General features: G+C 35.3%; 1 protein-coding gene across 15 annotated transcripts in view; it reads left to right on the top strand.

Moving 5' to 3' along the window:
* Positions 1 to 404: 404 nt before the first annotated feature.
* RFX3 (regulatory factor X3) overlaps positions 405 to 20,117 on the top strand; it is a 345,069-nt gene continuing 325,356 nt past the window's right edge. For 3 of the 15 annotated variants that reach the window (XM_058301791.2, XM_058301786.2, XM_058301783.2), the window contains exon 1: positions 405 to 705. Coding sequence is in view for 7 of the 15 variants with exons in the window: in XM_058301782.2 (XP_058157765.1) it covers positions 1,690 to 1,732 (43 nt within the window). In the remaining 8 variants the exon portion in view is untranslated. Of the gene's footprint in view, positions 706 to 731; positions 1,089 to 1,583; positions 1,926 to 20,117 lie in introns of those variants that run through there. The other 12 variants (XM_058301785.2, XM_058301780.2, XM_058301787.2 and 9 more) reach the window with 11 other exon arrangements.

Here is a 20,117-nt window from a genome sequence, read left to right as displayed (position 1 = left end):
CGGGCCTCTGTGCTCGCCCCGCCCCGGAAATGGCGTTTCGGACGGGGGCGAAAACCGCTCTTCAAAGGGGATTCTTCCCCCACCATAGTCTTCTCACGAGTGCTGGGGTCCTCGTCACATTGTCCTTCTCTTTCCCGTGTTAGCCGTTATCCTCTCACGGCTGTGTGGCTTCTTTGCACAAAGCTGACTGCTGGATCATGCGGATTGTGTTTCACGGAGTAATAGTCCTCGCACCACCCCCCGAAATTCTCCTTCACTCATACCAGCGCGTGTAGTAGCGTTTCTCCGAGAAGACTGGGCAACCTCAGTTCCGCCAAGTCTAAGCAAATCTGAACCGTTCCTCGGGAACGCGGCCTCGCACCAGCCCTCGACCCGGGCCGGGGAGCTGTCAGTCACGGCGCGCTAAGCCCGCCCCTTCCGGCAGCATCGCCCGGCCCGCCTCCTCCCCTCTTCCCTCCCCCACCCCTCCCCGTGCGAGTGTCTCCCTCTCCCTCTCGCTCCCTCTCTCTCTCCCTCTCTCTCTCTTTTGTGAGTTATAGCAACCGTTGCCTTGTGAATCAAGCGCCATAGTCACCGTAGTCCTGGCGACTGTTACCCATCAACAACAACTACTCCTCTCCTCCTCCTCCTCCTCTTCCTCCTCCTCCTCCCCACCACCACCATCTCCATCACCCACCAACAACACCACAATAATCCACAGCCAAGGTGAATATTCTTCGGTCTCTACATGTGTGTGGGAGCGTGTGGATGCGTGTGAACGCGTGTGTCCGTGCGTGTGTTCGTGTGTGCGAGCTGAGTGTGGCTGCGCGGGGGTCTCACTCCTGACACCGGGGGCTGCCGCTGCGGCGCCGCTGCCGAGGGGCTCGGTCCCCCGAGCTTGTTTACAATGGACCCTGCGCGCCGCGACTGGGTCGGGGGTGTGGGCGCCGAGCAGCCCGCCCGTCCGCCGGCCCCGGCTCTCCGCTCGCCGCACTTCAGGGATGGAGCGGGCTCTTGGGGGGCTGCGAGCCGAGCGGGAGAGGGAGCCACAGTTCCCCGATGCGGATGGTGGAGCTTTCCCTTGGGTCTGGTCTGAGGAGGAGGGTCAGGTGAAGAGATAAGGATTTTTCCCCCCCTTTCTTTAATTTTCTTCTTTTTCAAAGCTGCTTGTTTCCTGCTTCTTTCAAAACCGAAATAGACAACAAAGTGCAAGGGAGGGGGGTGCAAGAGGTGGTGTGTCGTTGTTCACTTGTGGGGCCTTGTTATGGGTTTTGTTATTTGTAATCCTCGTACATCGGTGAACTTTTCCCACCTCCTATTCCCCTTCGTTTTTGCCCCTCTTTGCCTGGTGCTAAATGGGCTGCTCTTCTTTTACCATCATCAGCTTCACGATTTTCTTTTTTCCTTTAAAACTGTATTTTCTTTGTGCTGCAGTCTAAATATCCATTCAGCACTCTTCCCTCCCCCTCTTTCTTCTCCCCCCACTCCCTTAGCACACACATTGAAATCCTGGGCCTCTTCTCTGGGATCTTTTCTGCTGCACTGGGAAAGAGATTTTTTTTTTTTTAAAGACTCTTTCTGGTGTGTGTGTGCGCTTGTGATTTAAACCGGATGCAGGGCATCTGTGATACTTCGGCTAGTAGTTATTGACAGTGCTTTATCCTTCATGTGGAGATGGGAGGGGTAGTAGTGAGGTTCCATTTCACTTTGATGAACCTCTCTTCCTACAGTGGAGTGATGATTTTCCTTGTGGGTATGAGACTTTGTGTGCGATCAACAGGGAAAGGACATAGGAAAGCTTTGTGAGAACTCAGTTTACAATGTTATTTCTGACAGTTACGGTACTTTAAAAGGTTTTCTTTTTTTCATCTGTTCCTTTTCCTTTGAGAATTGAAATTGAAGTCAAGTTGTTCATAAAGAATGTATGAAGCTTCTCAACTTGAAACGTGTGTATATTTCACTTTCTTTGTGGTTGTTGAGATCTAGGCATATGTGTACTTAGAATATTCTTTTATTTACTTTTTGGGTTTTTTTTTTTTTTTTGGGAAATGGCTTAAACCTGCTCAGGACAGAGAACTTTTGCCTTTAAAGTCTTTCTTTTTAAAATTTATTTTTGTCTGATTTGAGTATTTGTCTGCCCTAAAGTTGCAGGTTTCATAGTTAGCATTAACCCAGTTTTACAGATTTCCTAAATTTGTTCATTTTGAAATCTAACTTTCAATTAATCTACTATCATTAAAGACTTTTGATGATGATTGTGTGCTAAGACAGATATAGCAGTTTATAGTAGCACATATTTGGGTTTCCAATTTGGAATTATAACGTACTGATTTGAATACTTTATAGCAGGAAACATATATTGATTTAACTGATAGAACAGCCTGTGAATAATGGGACTCTTAATTATTCTTGAGCTTGCCAGTGAGCAGTTTGGGTAACTGTAATTAAGGCTAATATTTTGTAAAATAAGAGTTGGGGGTTTAAAGAAACTTTCCCCCTTTAAATTAATTTCCTTGAGAATGCTATTTTTTATTATTTTATTTTATTTTTTAAGGCCCTACCGGAGATTGAACCTGGACCTTGTATGTGGGAGGCAGGCACTCAACTGATGAGCTGCACCCACTCCCAGAGAATGCTATTTTAAATTAAGATAATAGTTTGTTTTAAAAGAAGTATTTTTCAGGAGTCAAATTCCTTCATATTTATCCTTCCCCTCCCCAACCCGGGTTCCATGCAAATCTCTAATACTAACTTGTATTTTTTCCTTCTGTTCAGATGAGTGTCAAATACCTGAACACTTTTGGATGGTGAAGCTCCTGGCTCGTATAAACTCTCTGAAGTTAATAGGAGTTTTGCTGTCTTGAGACAGTTTTAGACCATAAGCTATTTACTTTATAATAGATTTTTAGCCAAGTAGCTTGTATACTATAATTTTATGGTTTGATATGTTTACTTGAAGTGAATGAGAAAATTTGGGGGGTATTTCATTCATTATACATATTGGGTTTTCTATAAATTTAGGTTTTCATTCAAGCCAGAGAGCAGAACTTAGATTGAATTCTATTACCCATTTATGAAAGCATATATATGGAATAAAAGTTGCTCTTGGAGATGCTGTGGGCTTAAGTTAGTTGGCATTATTAGTATAGATTGATTAAATAGTAACCAGAAATACTTGCAAATGGTAATTTTAAAATTAAAACAGTGGGAATTACTTAGCATTTACATACTCAGATAAAAGCTTTATAGACTAATGAGTTTAATATACTTTAATCCTAAAAAAGTGTTTATTCTTTCTTTAATATTTTTCCTAGGAGGCACCGTATTGTGTACTAGTATTCTCGTACATTCTCAGTTTTAGACTAATGAAAAGTGAGCATGCTAGAAACTAAAACTATTAAATAGGAGTCACTTATAATTTGTTTTGTGTAGCTGAATGAGTATCTGTGATTCAATGTATGTCATAATGTTTATTTCAATCTTTATGGATTATTTTGCCTAAGAATTGCTTTAAATAGTATAGGTATATTTATGTAATGCATTTACAAGAAATATAATAAACTAAAATGCAGTCCTAACAGTTTTTGCATCATTCTACAGTGTTTCTTTATATGGAGTAGTTATGCCTAATTTTAAGATACTGTATTATTCCTCCATCATTCAAGTACATTTGTACTTTACTTACATACTCACATAAAAGGTTTATAGATAATAAGTTTAATATATTTTAATCCTAAACCACCAAAAGAATGTCTTACCCTAAACAAATTTAATGTCAATATTTTTACCATTAAACATTAGCAATTAAAAAAATTTAAATCAAGATAAATGTTGGTATGTGTTACTTTTTGCTAACATTTTTCATTATTCTTGATAATATTGGCATTGTATGTACTTTCCTGTAAACTTCCACTGAAGAAAATTCAGTAGGTGGACTATATGATTTTGCTTTTCAAATTTTAAAGTGTGTGTGTGCGTTTAAAGGGGTGTATACAGCATCAGCTGTGGGGGAAGAATTTTGAAAAACTTTCTTGAACAATCTAGTGGAATGTTACTTTGTTCTTGATCTCTACAGTGAAACTATGTTATAAGAAATGAGAATACACAAAGAAGTAAACTTTTAATATGTGTGTAAGGAGTCTGCTAGTTATTTTGTTTTTACGCTAAGTTTAGTGTAAAAATCCTCCCTTTACTCTCAGTTCCTTTAAAAATATTTCTCTGACTGAATTATTGGCCTTTATTTCTATCTGGTATATGCTTTAAGAGGCAAAGAGATTTTAAATTCCTCTCTGTTCACAGGTGCATAGTGTTCCCATATTTTGGAAATCCAAGATTAAGTGACTATGACTAGATCTAGCTTGTTAGGGACAGATGGCTGCTTTAAACAGGTGTCACTTTCATTTCTAGTGCTTTGTGTTGGGACTTCCAGTGGTTCACAAAAGGGTCATCTAAAGCAGGTGGCATCCATTCCTTTTGTTGTCGGTAAAATGTACTGTTAGAGTTAATTATTTTCCTAGGAAGAGGGCCTTTTTTTTTTTTTAACTAAAAGTTCTGAACTCCTCAAATCAAGATTCAGAGCTAACATAACTTATCTTTGAATATCATTCTGTTTTCAAGATGTTTTGCTCTCTATTCTGTCACAAAACACCAATTATTAGTAATGGTAAATTTGAATACAGAAGAAGCACTCAGTGCACTTTACACACTCATTGTATAAGTCAAATTTATCTGATGCAGAAAGCCAAGGCAGATTTAATAAGGTGCAATTGCTTAACAGGACAAGTTAACTTTTGCCATTCCTGTACTTAGTTACAAAAATTTGGGGGGATGCATTATTTTAATTTAAATGTTATATGTAGAAAAGTGGATGTTATTTTTGTTGTTTTAAAATTTTAAATATTTTCAAACTAACGTTTTTCTAACCTACATCAATTGCTGATAAAAGGTTTTTAGTTCTCTTTTAAAATGAAAGGTGTTTAAAACATTAATGTGCTTGAATAAATAAAACAGTATAAACCTGTTAAAATATAAGGTTCAGTTTTGGTCTATGAGCCTTTTTGTGGAAATTTTATAAATCTAATAACAGATGCACCAGAGGGTGCTGTGCTGTTTGTAGTGTGAGATATTATCACAAAGAATGTGGACTGATTAGAACTTTCATTTAAATAAAAATTTTAATTATATATGCATTCACATGTATAATAGTCTTATTTCTATGGAGTTTAAAATTTAATATAGCATCTTAATTGGCACTTTCATGCCAAAGCCTGTCTCTCCCTTGTAATAGTATAGTATATATTAGCACAGCATACAACAATCTCAAGATTGATATCTTTGGCATAGTCAGAATATCAGCATTAGTCTTAAAGGCACACCCATTTATCATCTTCTTAAACAGGTATTTCAGTTTCTATCTCAATACTTAGTTTAACTTGAGAATCATACTTTTCTTGGCAGTATGGCTTTGTAATCTGAGTCTGATGTTGGCACATTTCAATATATTGTGCATTCTTTCCAGGCCAATAAGATCAATAATAATAATAATAATAATATTTAAAACTAGAGAATTGAATCCTCACTTCATGTTTGATAGTCTGGTTTGCTTAGTTTGACTTAATTGTCTGAAAAGTTTTAGACTCTCTGCCTTACTCTCTGCAATATACTGACCAAACTGTGAATGATCATATACTGCTTCCTATAACAGAATATTTGTTCAGTGGAAGGATTTTAGGAGAAATATTGAATCCAATCTTTTGGTCTTCTCTTTGCCTTATTGACTTTTTTCATAGCCATATATGCTCTAAAAGGCAAATACTAAAACACTGATATTTCGTATTTTCCTCAAGTAGGCTCAGCAGATATAGTTTCACCATTACAAAAAAGAAACTTTTTTGTCCTAACGATGGACTTATCTATAACATTAACCCACTTTTAACGACAATCAGTTAATTGTGATATTTCTTACAAGTAACTTTATACTGAAGTATAGTATTTTATGTGTTGTAATGCCACAAAGAATCCAAAACATGAATGGGAAATAACAATATTTTGAAACACTAGTCTTGTTAAAATGGAGTAAACATTTTTCTTAAAAAATATCCTGGTTTTCTAATGTATTCCTACCATTTACCAGTTAGCTCATGCCACTAAGATTTTATAATTTATTATAAAGTAAGTTGTATTGTTTAAAAACCTGTTTCTTTGAAAGTCTATGTTTCATATCAAAGGATAAGATGTACTTAATGAAAATTAATCAATTAAAAAATTGAATTATGTTTAAAGTATCCATAAATAGGTATGTGTTTTGTTTTTTAAATAGATGGAAAGGATAAGTATATTGTTTTAAAACACAGGCTTGAAGTCAGGTTCCAGGTAAGTGTATTATCTTGGATCAGTTATTTACCTTCACTAAGCTTCAGTTTTTTTCATCTAAAAAAATAGGGTCATTAGTACTTGCCTTCATGGGGTTTTGTGGGGACTAAAGCAGGTAATTCATTTATTTGCTTTGCTTAGTACTTTATACAGAATATGTGCACAATACATGTTGACTTTTATTACTACGGAATACTGAGAAGATACTTATTCTAATCTTTTTGTCACCCAGGAATCCTTTTCGTTTACTCCTCCGACTACCTTCTTTCTAAATGGAGCCCAAGCTTTGAAAGACTTTTTACTTATTTATTAAATAATTATTCCTTCTTCCCCTTTTTCTTGAATAAAGAGAGACATGAAGTATCAATCGCTGGTTTGGATTGCCATTTGATAACCAGTCTTATCACATAGTATGTTAGTCCAAAGTTATGCTTTAATATTATTCTGTACCCTTATTATTGGTAATGGAAAGCCCAAAATAATGGACTCCTTTTACTACTAATGCAAAACTCCTGGTCCAAGGATTTTAGACTAAGAACTAATGATGCAATATTTCATAAACTCTTATTATACCTTCCTGTTGTTCATTTCATTGTCCAATATGTTTTCTTTTTCATATCTGCTCTACATGAATTAATTTGAAAACATCTTGAACCTTACTTACAAACTTTATACTAAATTTGTCATTAATATATAATGAGAACAATAAATAGCCTAGTCAGGTTCATGAAGGTAAGTTCATCAAGAAATTTTTCTATAATTTCATAATGTACTGCTTAGAATAGTTATTATTTAAGAGTAGAGAAATATGTGAAGTCACTACTTGTATACCCACAGCAATAAGTAATAAATATTTCTGGAATAATTTGCAAACTCCAATCTTGAGTTTTGTAAGGAAACCATGGGACATTATCCTGCATAACATACAGTATGAAAATAGAAAGGAAAAACATCATTATTGGCTCCTTTCCTTTATGTGTTAAAGATGTTTAAAGAAACATTTTCAAGTTGGCTGCTTTAAAGTTCTATGCAGTTGTTGGCTGTGTTTCTGGTTTGTATGAACATTTTGACTTAAGAGTATCTAAATAGCCCTCACCTTTGAAAAATGATTTATACATTCCACATGAAAATTGACTTGATACTATAGGTCATCTTTTTGCTGAAGCATTGCGTGTAATACACACCTTTTCCTGCCTCCCTCATCTTACCCATTCTTATCCTTCACATTCTTGTTTAGTGTTTAATTAATTATATGACTTCCTTTACATTATTTTATACATAATTATACCAGTCTATAAATTACGCTGCCTTTCAGCTCAGCCACATCCTTTGCTTCCTTTCTCCAAAGAATTTGACACACATTCTTAAAAGAATATTTTGGAGAAGCCTAGGAAATGTGACTTAAATGGTAGGGTTATATGTTATTTCCAAGCATCTGTTCCTTTCCATTTCTATCCATCTGACTTTCCTCTTCAGCAAACACGTGTCATTGTTCCACTAGTGATATTTTAACCCCCGCATATTTTTGATCCAGAGGTTTTCTTCCTAGTACTGGCCTCAGGGTAAGCATTTTAGCATTAATTCTCTAGTCTAGTCCAGAAACATTTTGATTGTACACATATATGTGCCTATTGCTCTTAATTCCTGGCCTTCTCTTCCTCACTACTTTTATTAGAAGCAGTAGTGCCCAGTCAAGGGTACTGCTTGCCTTTGCTTTACAGTATCTTGTCAAGACAAACAGAGGTTCCTGGTACTTGCTGTTTAGGCAAATATGGGTAAGGGATGATAAGAGCTGAGCCCAGGAAAACTAAGGGAGATAGCTGGCCTGGAAATAAAAATGCATTTATTTGGTTAGAGGAGACATATTTTGAGAGGTAATAGACAAAGAAGAGAGGGGTACTAGGCTGGGTAATAAGGGACTTCAAAAGTACAAGACAAAGGAGGGTAAAGAGGTGTAAAGAAAGGCTCTGGTCTTGGTGTACTTAGCCACTCACTGTAAAATCTTTAAGTGTAAAATCTTAAATTTGTCACTTAAGTTCTCTGAGCTTCTTCATCTGTAAAGTGAAACAGTAGGGTTAAATGATCTCTAAAACCTTTCCAACATTAATTGTCTTTGATTCTGTTGCACGACTGGCACTGGGAAAAGGGAAACATGCTATTAACATGGAGCCAGAAATTGGTGTTTTCTTTACTGATGGTCTCAAAAGCTGGCATGTTCTTGCTTTTTCCTTCTTCAGATGAAAACAACAACAAAAAAGAAAATCCCAGAGCTTAAGTTTAGAGTACAGGCCATACCCTTGGCAAAGTTTCAGAAGGTCCCACTATTTCAGTGGCCCCTGTAGGGAACTGTGGCCTAGTGCCCTGATTTCTTCATCCACATATGACTAGTTGAGTCTCACAGCTTGAGGTCATGCCTAAGCCAACTCCTCTATGTATGTGTGCCAGACAAGTATCTGACAGTTGTGGCTCCTGCCTGTTGCTCCAATGAGATATTTAAAATAGGACACAGTTTCCAAATATGGATATGCAGTTAGAAGGCTGGGTGGGGAAAAAGTAATGAGGAGAGAAAAAGGAGGTGATCCTCTCATCAGAAATAAAAATTAATTTAGGTTTCTGTTTATCTCATTTTTTAACATTTCTTCCCAAGTTATCAAAGCCTTGACTTTTTCCTCCTTGATGCTGTTTAGTTGGGTTTTGAAAAGAGCTAAAGTCCTGTCAATGAGTCTGGGCAATTTCTGATGGCTTTTTGGCTTACTTTGGGTTCCTGCTCTGGGAAGCATTGCCATCATCTACATTAGTATTCTTTTGTATTTTCCCATTGGTAATAATTGTTGCTTTTTTTTTCAGAATTATTTTACTTAGATTACAATTATTTTTATTCAGGTTTGATAGAGAATTGTGCATTTTGTTCAGGAAGTATGCACCTTCATAAAATTTTCTTTAATGTTAACTTGGTAGACTAATCAAGATTTTAGAGCATGACAGGCCAGGAGAGGAATGATTTTTGCATTAGTTCAGGATACAGTATATATTCTGCTATAGCTCAGCTCTTTAGCAGCCTAATAGGAGGTGTGTATAAATGATTACTAGGTTGCAATTATTGTTGCTTTTAGTAGTTAATTTAGAATGCTATTAAGTAAACATTTTCAAGTTTCTGAACTACATTTCAGATTTGAATGCTTGATAGCATTCATACATTTCAATGTAATAACCATCATCCTTAAAATGTATCTGATTCTCTTTAATCTGTCACCAGAGTTAATGTACGAAACCATTTTAGAAGCTCTTTGTCTAAGTTTCTTTCTTGGATGCTTTATTCACATAGGTGGGGTTGAGGGGATTGCTGGAAAGGGGCAGGAAAAAACTGATACATTTAGAAGTTATATCCCTCTTTCTTTGTTAGATACCAATGCATTGCAAACTCTACAGTTTATTCTCTTTTAACTGTGAAGTTTGATGGTGGTAGAAGCGGGGTGAGGTGGAGGTGGAGAACTGGGGCCATGGGGAGGGAGGAGACAGAAGTCACTCAGCTGGTCCAGTATTTCTTCCATATGTCTTTCCCTTTCTGCTACATCACTGTGCAGAGTACATTTACTTTTGTGGGGATAGGCATGCTATTACTTTATGTTTGTCAATGATTCCTCTTCTCTTGAAGACTGACTGAGTGTGGCTATCTCTGCCTTAGTACATTAGGGGATGTGCAGTAATATCCTTATCATTTAGAGGAGTCTATATTGTGATTTAGTCATGCACAGATTTAGAAAGGTAGGAATAAAAGAAAGGAGTAGTAAGGAAATCTAGTTCATGTGACAGATGTGGAAGTGATGCCTTAAATCCACTTCTCTACATTTTGCTTGGGCAGATAGTTTTATGTGTGTGTGTGTGTATGTATGTGTGTATAATTTTTTTCAATAGAACCCAGACTTTTATCCTTTTCCTATTTATGCTGACATTTTGAAGAACCTAATAGTACAATCTGTCAAATTAGGCTTTCTTACTGATTGGCATCTGACTATATCTAATGATAGTCTTATTGATGCTTTTTAATGAAGTGTTAGCTTAAGGGCCATTAATAAAAGACACATGAAAGATACAGTAAGTGATCTGAAAATCACCTTTACCTCTTAAAGGTGCAATATATATTTTGACATGCCCCAGTGAAACCCGATATGGAAAAAAAATCCCAAATAAACTTTAAGATTTTTCATTTTACAACATGATCTTATTGCATACTTCTAAAGGGCATTTTAAAACATTTGTTTAGGCGGTGACTTGGCCCAGTGGTTAGGGCATCCATCTACCACATGGGAGGTCTGTGGTTCAAACCTGGGGCCTCCTTGACCCGCGTGGAGCTGGCCCATGTGCAGTGCTGATGTGCGCAAGGAGTGCCCTGCCACGCAGGGGTGTCCCCCACGCATAGGGGAGCCCCACGCGCAAGGAGTGCGTCCTGTAAGGAAATCCACCCAGCCTGCCCAGGAGTGGTACTGCACACATGGAGAGCTGACACAACAAGATGACACAACAAAAGGAAACACAGATTCCCGTGCCACTGACAACAATAGAAGCAGACAAAGAAGACGCAGCAAATAGATACTGAGAACAGACAACCGGGGTCGGGGGAAGGGGGTGCGGGAGGGAAGGGGAGAGAAATAAATAAATATTTAAAAATAATAATAATTAAAAAAAAACATTTTGTTTAAAATAAAGTCACTTCACGTATTTTTAGGGCATACTTATATTTTAAAAAAATAGAATTTAGCTTAGAATATGTTAGACCTCAACAAAGTCACTTTGTAAAGTCATTTTGCTTGGTACTTTAGAACTATCAATAGCATTTTTGCTCACTAGTTTTTGTGTTAATACATATCTTGGAACAATATTTGAAATATTTTTTGTTCTTATCCCAGTTCTGTTTTCTTTAAAGAGGTTAAGAAAATTAGGGAAAATATTTGATTTAAGTTCTTTGAATGACCTTCATGTACCTTTGGATACACTTTTTAATAGTACCTCACATATGATTTTTTAGAGGCTACCTTCAGTGGTTCAGATTTCCACTGAGTTTTAAGGAGTTTTTTGAAAGAAGAAAAGAAGTGAGGTATTAGATAGCTATTGTGGACTTATTTTTTTAAGGTTTGAAATTGTAGGCGGCTATAAAAGTGATAGATAACGCTTGGGAATCAATGAGGAATTAGTGGAAATTTAAAGAATAATGGAATTGAATGATATTAGTTGAGAATTTGGAAATAAAGATAAGGTAAGATGGATAGATCAGAGTATGACTGCTGAAATAATTTGATAGATGAACAATCATTTTTTTTTTTTGCCTACTTTTAATAAAGCTGATGAAAAGATTAATTTCTTTATGGGCACTGCATTTGTTTTTTAATTTGTTGGACATATTTACAATAAGGCTCTGGGACCTTTGATTTACTATGTGGGGTCTGACTAATATTAAATGTTGTACATAGAAAATCAATAAGTTGAGATGTTGCATCTGGATTATCATATAATTTTATTATTAAATAATACAGTATTAGCATATAAAAATACACAATATATTTAATTGGGATATGATTATCTTATCTGATAGATGTTTCTAAAGCAGTCTACATCTGAGAAGCCAATATGTAGTACTATAGACATAAATATTCTTAAAAACAAACATTTTGGAACATTTAAAACTTGCATTAATATAATGATCCTTCATGTATGCACCTCAAAGTTTTAACAATTAGTATTTTTATTTAAAGCTATATATTTTAAAATATTTATTGAAGTAGACTTGGATCCTTCTTTATCTTGTGTTGCTTTGAAAAATTTTAAACCCAATGTTAAGAACAGACTCAATGCAGACGAGTAACAATGCTTACATTATATTTAAGACAAAATATTTAAAACTAGTTTATCTTTTTTGTTTCCTCTTGGTGCACAGCGTTTCTAAATCAGGAAACTTATTCTCAGCTGTTGGTCAAGTCTTTTGTTTGATAATTCCAGACTCCTCTAATTGAAACTTGACCTATCATTATAAACGGGAGAGCAAGTAAAAGGACAGCAGTCCCTGTTTGCAGGACATAGGTAAAGAACTCTTGAAATGCACCTCTCAGAGGTGAAATGCGGTTAATCTTTTGTATGATATTGTTTTAACTTGTTTGTGGGTAGATTTGGGTAAATAGTTAGGAACCCTTTTGTAAGCGGATAAGGGAAGAGAACCAGCTGGCTCTTGGAATATTCCCTTCAAAGTTAGCTATCTGGTTAGTGGAACACACCATGAGTTGTTTGTAATAATGCATAAGAGAGATCCATTGGCAGAGGCTAAAAAAATGATAGCGTGTATTGATAACTTACAACATTATTCAATGTAGTTTAATATTTTCTGATTCGTTTTCTTCATGGAATGAGGCAGTTCCCTTAGTTTTTCCTTTGAGTGAGGCAGGACAGGTATGAAAGAAGCTCATCTTCCAGTGCTAAAGTCTATTGAAAAAATTCTGCTATTCATGTTGGCAACTATCCTGTAATGAGAAGACTAGTGTGTATCAGGTAGTGATTAATGGCATTTTAATAAACCAAGCAAAATTTAGACCTAAATATCTTTATTTAGAAGCTAGGGAGAGTATGTGGCTCAAGCAGTTGAGCACCTGCTTCCCACTTGGGAGATCCTGGGTTTGGTTTCTGGTGCCTCTTAGGAACAAAAAGAACAGATAACCAGCAAAACAAATGAAAAAAGTCAACTCCGGGGAGCTGATGTGGCTAAGTTGATGAGGGCCAACTTCCCATATACAAGGTTCGGGGTTCAATCCCCAGACCTGATACCTCAAAACAACAACAAAACAACAAAACTGATGTTTCCTTGTTGTTTAAACCTAATTATATTATTAAAACATGAGAAATATATTAAATATAATAGAAACTTTCAATATTCAATAGACTTAATAAAATATGTGGTGGCAGTCTTTTTAAAATATTTCTGCTCAAGAGTAATAACTAACACTCAATATAAAGTGATAGAAAATAACCAAAATGTTGTACTAATTAGTGATATTGACCCATAAGTAAACAACTATTCCTTTCTCAAATTAATTCTTTCTGACTTAAGGAAACATCTAAGTTAAGTGACCCTACATAATAGATTTTCTTGCAGTTAACATTTCAAAAGTAGAAGGCATAATACATGCAAGAGGAAACTGGTATAAAGCTTAATCAACCAAACAATATATGAGGAAAATATAAATGTATAACCCTGTAAAACAAAAGGTAATGGAACATACATTTTGATTTTGGTAATATTTACAGAATATTTTGTTAGGAATTTAGTAAAATATAAATTTAAATATTATTTGTAATATTTTTTCTGTGCTTTTAGATACCTAAAACTTAGAAAGTTTAATTTAATTGTGCTTTTTTTTTATTAAGTTATATTCTATGTAGTATCAATAGAAGCACAGGCAATTTTATTTTAGTGTTTAAAAGTTTTTTAAAAATTTAACTGGCACTGCATTTATATGCTATAGCTTAAAAATTGACCATTTTCAATGCAGGAATAATAATATTGGTCTACTTATTCTATGTTGGAGTACCTCACCAATTACAAACAATTTAATGCTCTAATTTGGAAGAAAACAGTTTCTTTATGTTCAAAGGAAAGCTTACTCCAAGAATTGACCTAAATTTTGTAACCTGATCCTGTATGCATAGCAGCTAAGCTTTTCCATCTGGAGATGAAACCTTAAAACCCCCTATGATGACTGTCTTCCTTCCTCAAAGACTCAACTTCAGTCTTCCTTTGCCATATTCCAGTACTATTCCAGTGCCATATTCCTCTGCCCCTTCACTGTGTCTGCTGCAGCCCAGCTGACCAAAAGGGGCAGCCAAGAGGCTGGAGTAGAGATTAAAGAGGTGAAAAGATCAGTCACTAGAATTACACCTGCTTCCAAATGGCACAAGTACATAGGATTCCAGTAGAGACATAATTAGTATGTTTTATTTTAGAATCAGGATTTTTAAGTTGGAACAGACTTTGGAACTTATATAGTTTGACCCTTCAACTACCTCCATTTGTTTTAAAGATGAGAACTGAGGTTAAGTGACTTGCATAATGGCATATACGATTTATAAGAGCTGTTGAACCCCAGGCTCCTGACTCCCTGACCAATGTTCTTGTGCTATTTCATAACTAGGACAAAACCTTTCTTAAAGGCAAATGATTCTTATGTGCAGCCACCTTTAGTATTCAGAATAATTGTTGATTTCATCTGTAATTTTGAATACCATATTCTAGAAAAAGCAAATTAAAGTTTTATAATTGCACATTCGAAGTTTAAATAAATATTTTAATATTTTTACTGTTTCCAACTAGATATTTTGGCATATGGATCATTATTAAATTGCTTTATTTAAGAATGGCATAGAAATAAAAGTTTAAATACTCCCCAAAACCATGAACAGGTTTGATAATTAAAGGGGAACACCATACCTGCTAGATTCATTTTGAAAGATAAATATTTCATTTTTATCCTTATCATATGTATTTTCCCTTGCTGGGTGGCAGTGATGTTGTCATAATATATTAGTGAAAATACTTCTCAGGGCTGTCATGAACCTCAATTTTTTTGAGGTTAAGAGTCATTCTAAGCATTCTCAAGATTGTTGTATAAATCTGTTTAATTATGAATTTTTGAAATTGAAAATTTGTTCCTGTATGTCACTCTCTTGCAGAACAAAAGTAAAATACTGGCAGCTGAGGTAGGTAGTATAAGCTGAGACTAGCTGGGCTGGGCTTTAAAGGTGTTATAGCACTCTTAAGAATGAACCAACTGAATGTGTGAAGGGACTCTCCTTTATTTGATAGCAATCAGAAGCAATATTGTCAGCCATGCTATATTATATGACTTATTTTTTTAATTTGAGTTTTTGGAAGGATATGTTGTTAATGATTAATAGTATGAGTGCTTGGCAGGAGTAAGTGATTACCAAGATTTTGTCTTATTGTCCGCCACTCTCACCTTCTCTTCTTTCTCTGTATGTTTTAGAAGTGAACATACGAGATCAGGTTTGAACATAGTTTTGGGATTCTTCTTCATAATAAAAATGAACAATTTGAATGGTAAGACTGTTAATTATTTGAAATAGTCCATCTAAGAAAGATCAAGAAAATGGTAAACAACTGAACTTTCCAGTGGTAACCTGAGGCTCTTGCCAGCCCCTGGTACCAAATCTGAAAGGACACATTTATATAAAACAGAAGTAGGTTTCCTATAGGGGAAAAAACATTTGTCATTTGCTTTTAACAAGTTAAATCCCCACAGACAAACCTTTCTTGTAAAACTGTTCCCTTTGGATTTATCCTCACCTTCAATAAAAAAGGAGTCCTGATAAACAAAGGCATGATGAAATATTAGTTAGCTCTTGCATTTTTGCTTGGAAGTTCCTTATTCTTCTTCTTCATGATTTTATGTTTTTATTTAATGCTGCTGTTTAGTTTGAAATGAAAGTGACTCACAATACAATGAATTAAATTCATTTTGCTTTCTGCTAATTGAAAAGCTTTTTTTGGAGGGGGATTTAAAATAATTTACTTTAGACTTAATTATGTTCTTGATCTGCTGACATCTACTGGACCATGAAATAGAACGGAAAATACTTATATTAAGAGTGTCTAAGTCAGATGAAAAGAGAGCACTAAATACTTGCAAGATTTAAACTGAGATTTGCATACAAGTGATGATATCTAAGATTCAGTTACCAAAGTAACTAAATACTAGGCTATTATGTTTGTTAATAGAGGAGGAATCTAAAATATGTAAAGTGGTCTCAATACTGTATGAATTATTAATCTAGATAAATTGAAAACTTTTAAAATGTTGGATTACTAGAATGTTTTAAAACAGGGGTTCTTAACCTTTCTTGTTCTACGGACCCCTTTGCCAGTCAGCTGAAAACCACAGACCCCTAAGTCCACACCATATATCTATATCATACCCCCACCAACACGTCCCTGCCAACTTGTCCCCACAAGAATAATGCTTTCTTGAATTTCAATTCAAGCTCAGGGACCTCTTGTTTAGAATTCCTGTTCTAAAAAGAAGGTTCTTTGGATTTTTTCAAATAGCTCAGTTTTATGGTTCTCTGGTATAGAATCTTTCAGGATTTCTCATTATTTATTACTTATTTGACAGATTCATTTAAGAATTATTTATTGAGTGCTACAATGTGCCACAGGACTACCATAGGTTTTGCTGTTAGGAAGCTTACAGTCTAGTATCCTTCCAAAGCTCTTCACAACTACATTTTCAAACTTAAATGTCATCATTCTCCTGGGGACCTCTTTTCTGGCCAGCCTTGCTTATTGTATTGTTTTTAATAAAAAACTTGAACTTTGGAATCAATAACCCTGGGTTTGAATTCCAGCTTGCCTACTAACTAGCAGTTTAACCTTGACCAAATGACTTAAAATCTGGAATAGGATTAATAATACCTGCTTTAAACGTCTAACTTCTACTAAATATTTCTGATTACCTACTGTTAGCAGGGTTACATTAGGTGATGTAGGCAAAACACTTCTGTACTTGACATTTAAGTGCTCAATAAATGGCAACCACCTTTACTATTCTTATGATCCCCTGAATTCTGACTTGTCTTTCTTTTCTTTACCATTTCCTTCTAATCCTTTGGTAGAATGCCTAGGTTTAGAGTGTTCCTTAACTTAGAGGATTCAATTCTAATGAATTTCTTATCCTTGCCACTGATTTGCAATTGACTTGGATTTTTGTTTGTTCATTTGTAAATATTTAAACTTTTCAAATTGTATGCTTTCAGAAGACTACATCATCAGTTTTTTGTTTTTGTTTTTTAACTCAGTACAAGATACAATGTCCTTTTTCTAGTAGAGGCAATCAGTGGACAATTAATTAAACCTTCAATTATTCATTTGATCTCTAACCAAATTAGAGAATACATACAGCCATTTTATGATTTTGTCTAGCCTCAAATTTATCATAAACACTGGAATAATGCAATTTTATTATTCTGACTATATTTACTTTTTAGAGAAAAAGGATTTAATGGCACAGGTTCACAGTATTTCTTCAAAATATAGCATCATCTAGTAGTCAGTGGATTTGGACTAACCTTAATCAAGGTCTTTTTCTCTTACCTTTTCAAATGATGTTTTGTCATCCAACTCTGTGTGTTCAAATATATATGGAACTTAAGACTTGCTTGCAATTTTCTTAGTGTCTGGGAAGACTAATTTCTTAGTTTCAGGAATTGGAGAGTGTCTTTTTAGATCTAGTTACTTTTTTTTATTTCCTAATCGTGGCAGGGTATGAGAATTCTTAGTGCTGCTCAGTATGGGAGGGACATGTGGGCATTGTGGGAATTTAGCTTTTTGAGGGACTATTTTGAATATCCCTAACTTCTTGATTTTTTCCTTTTACTCCCTTGTAGTACACATCACTGTACTCTCAGGGGCAGTATCAGGACTTGAGTCCCAGGGATACACTAAGGCAACTAGGAGTATCAGGATGGAATTATTTTAGTAGTCATTTCTATGGTTGTATTTGTGATACTCCACTAAGGGTTACAGTATGGAAAAGTTGGGTTATCTGTTTTGATGTCTTCTACTGATACTTTACTCTAAAAAACAAACAAAACAAATCCATTCAGCTCCCTTTAGAACTGAATGTATTTTTATTCTCTGCCATCTCTAGAGGTGATGAGTTTGGTGGATTTACTACCAATTGTGAGGTAATCTTAACTTCTCTCTAGTCTCAAAGAGTGATCCTAAATTTCTATAAGTTTAGATTTATTTAGGTATAACAAGCTCATTTTCACTTTTCATAGTCATTCATTCATTGAGCAAATATTTGCACGTAAAATATGGACCAAGCAGTGAATTGCTGTGGGGGATACAACAGTAAACAAATTCAATTAAACCTCCACCCTTGAGTTGCTCACATTCTAAAAAATTGGTGATGAGGGAAGAGAGAAAATGAGCATGCATTATAAGAGATGGTTATACATGCTCTGGAGAAAAATAAAGGGGTGGGTGGGTTAGGGAGAGCAGATGATGGGGATGGAGTGGCTTGCAATTTAAAATAGGGTGCTTAGGAAGATCTCACAGACAAGGTATTATAACATTTGGACAAAGACCTAAGGGAGGTAAGTTTTGGATGTTTCTTCAAATGTGGTTTTATATATTTATAATGTTGATGCTTTAATTAATGCTAGCCTTCCTTCCATACCAAGTTCTAATTTTTAACATCTGTCCTCACACAGTACTGTTCTTTCTCCCTTTTTTCTTTGCCCTGTTTTATCATTTTTATATGGCTTTTCCTGAATATACAGCCTTTTCATTTTTATATGTATTTTGAGGTGATTGACCAAAACTATGGTTTTCTATAAGGAAAAAAGCAGATGAAGAGACCCTTTCAAAATTACTTTCAGAAGTTATAAATAAAAAATAAAAATCATAATTAATAGGCAATAGAAGTTAAAATTTGCCAGACTGCTAGTTTGATTTGATTATACACTCAGTTTGCTGAAAAGTTCATTTTTTTCAAAAATTTATTTATTTCTCCCCCTCCTTGTTGTTAGCACTCACTGTCTGCTCTCTGTATCAGTCCATTGTGTGCTTTCTGTGTCTGCTCTTCTCCTTTTTAGGAGGTACCGGTAACTGAACTGGGGACTTCCCATGTGGGAGGGAGGTGCCCAATCGCTTGAGCCACATCTGCTGCCTGCTTGTTGTGTCTCTCATTGTGTTTCCTTGTTGCCTCTGCTCACTATGTCAGCCTATCCCATTAGCTTGCTGTCTTGCTCGTCTTCTTTAGGAGGCATCGGGAACTGAACCCGGGATCTCCCATATGGTAGGTGGACATCCAACTGCTTGAGCCACATTTGCTTACCTGATATGGTTAATTTAAATGGGAGAAAGAATCTTGCTTATGATGACGTCTATGACCAAAACGTCTTAGAAGACATGAAACAAGAATGTCGTTGTTTGCACAGCATAGATACATCTGTCATTATCTAGTCATCTTCAATCATGGATTTATGAATTGGATTTAATGTGTAAAACTTTGTATATGCAGAAAGCATGCAGAGGTTATTTAGAGAAATAAAAGTTACTATTGGAGGCAAATTGCTTTGAATTCTGTTATTTTGACAAATAGATTGCCATGCTGATATATTTAGAGTGGGATTTTCAGTGTACTAATGTCAAAATCATATTTTCCATTTCAATTCAGTATCAGATATTCAGCATTATGCGCCTGTCATCCATTATGAAATGTACAGTTTGACAGTATTTGAGGCTATTGTACTGTATTGTGGAATACTTCAAAACTGGTGCAAAATATATATTTTTAACATTTAATTTAAGGAATAGAAATTGTTGAACCTTAAAAGACTTACTCTCTGTTTTAACTTATATAATTATATATGCAATATTTACTTCTTTTTCTAATTTCTATTCCTAAAGGTTGGTTAAATTAGTGTACTTAGAAATATGTCCAGGCATTTGTGTCTGAAGTGAGTCAGCTGTGCCCACAACTTAGCAACCTATGGGCCAGTGTCTATTGGACTTGAGTACCTGGTTACTTCTGACATTAAAAAAAAAATTTAAAGAAGCCAAATTTAGTATCACCACTTGTTTATACCATCACTATGCTTATGAAAAAATATGTGAACTATAAAAGACTTTATAGAGTGTTGAGTGTATTATCTCATATTTTCCCCCAAGTTTTTAATAAGGAAATTTTAAAACATATACA

The sequence above is a fragment of the Dasypus novemcinctus genome, chromosome 8 (genome assembly GCF_030445035.2).
Source record: "Dasypus novemcinctus isolate mDasNov1 chromosome 8, mDasNov1.1.hap2, whole genome shotgun sequence".
NCBI classification, from domain to species: domain Eukaryota; kingdom Metazoa; phylum Chordata; class Mammalia; order Cingulata; family Dasypodidae; genus Dasypus; species Dasypus novemcinctus.
The sequence above is the reverse complement of the archived record's forward strand: the minus strand, read 5'-3'. Positions and strand labels throughout refer to the sequence as shown.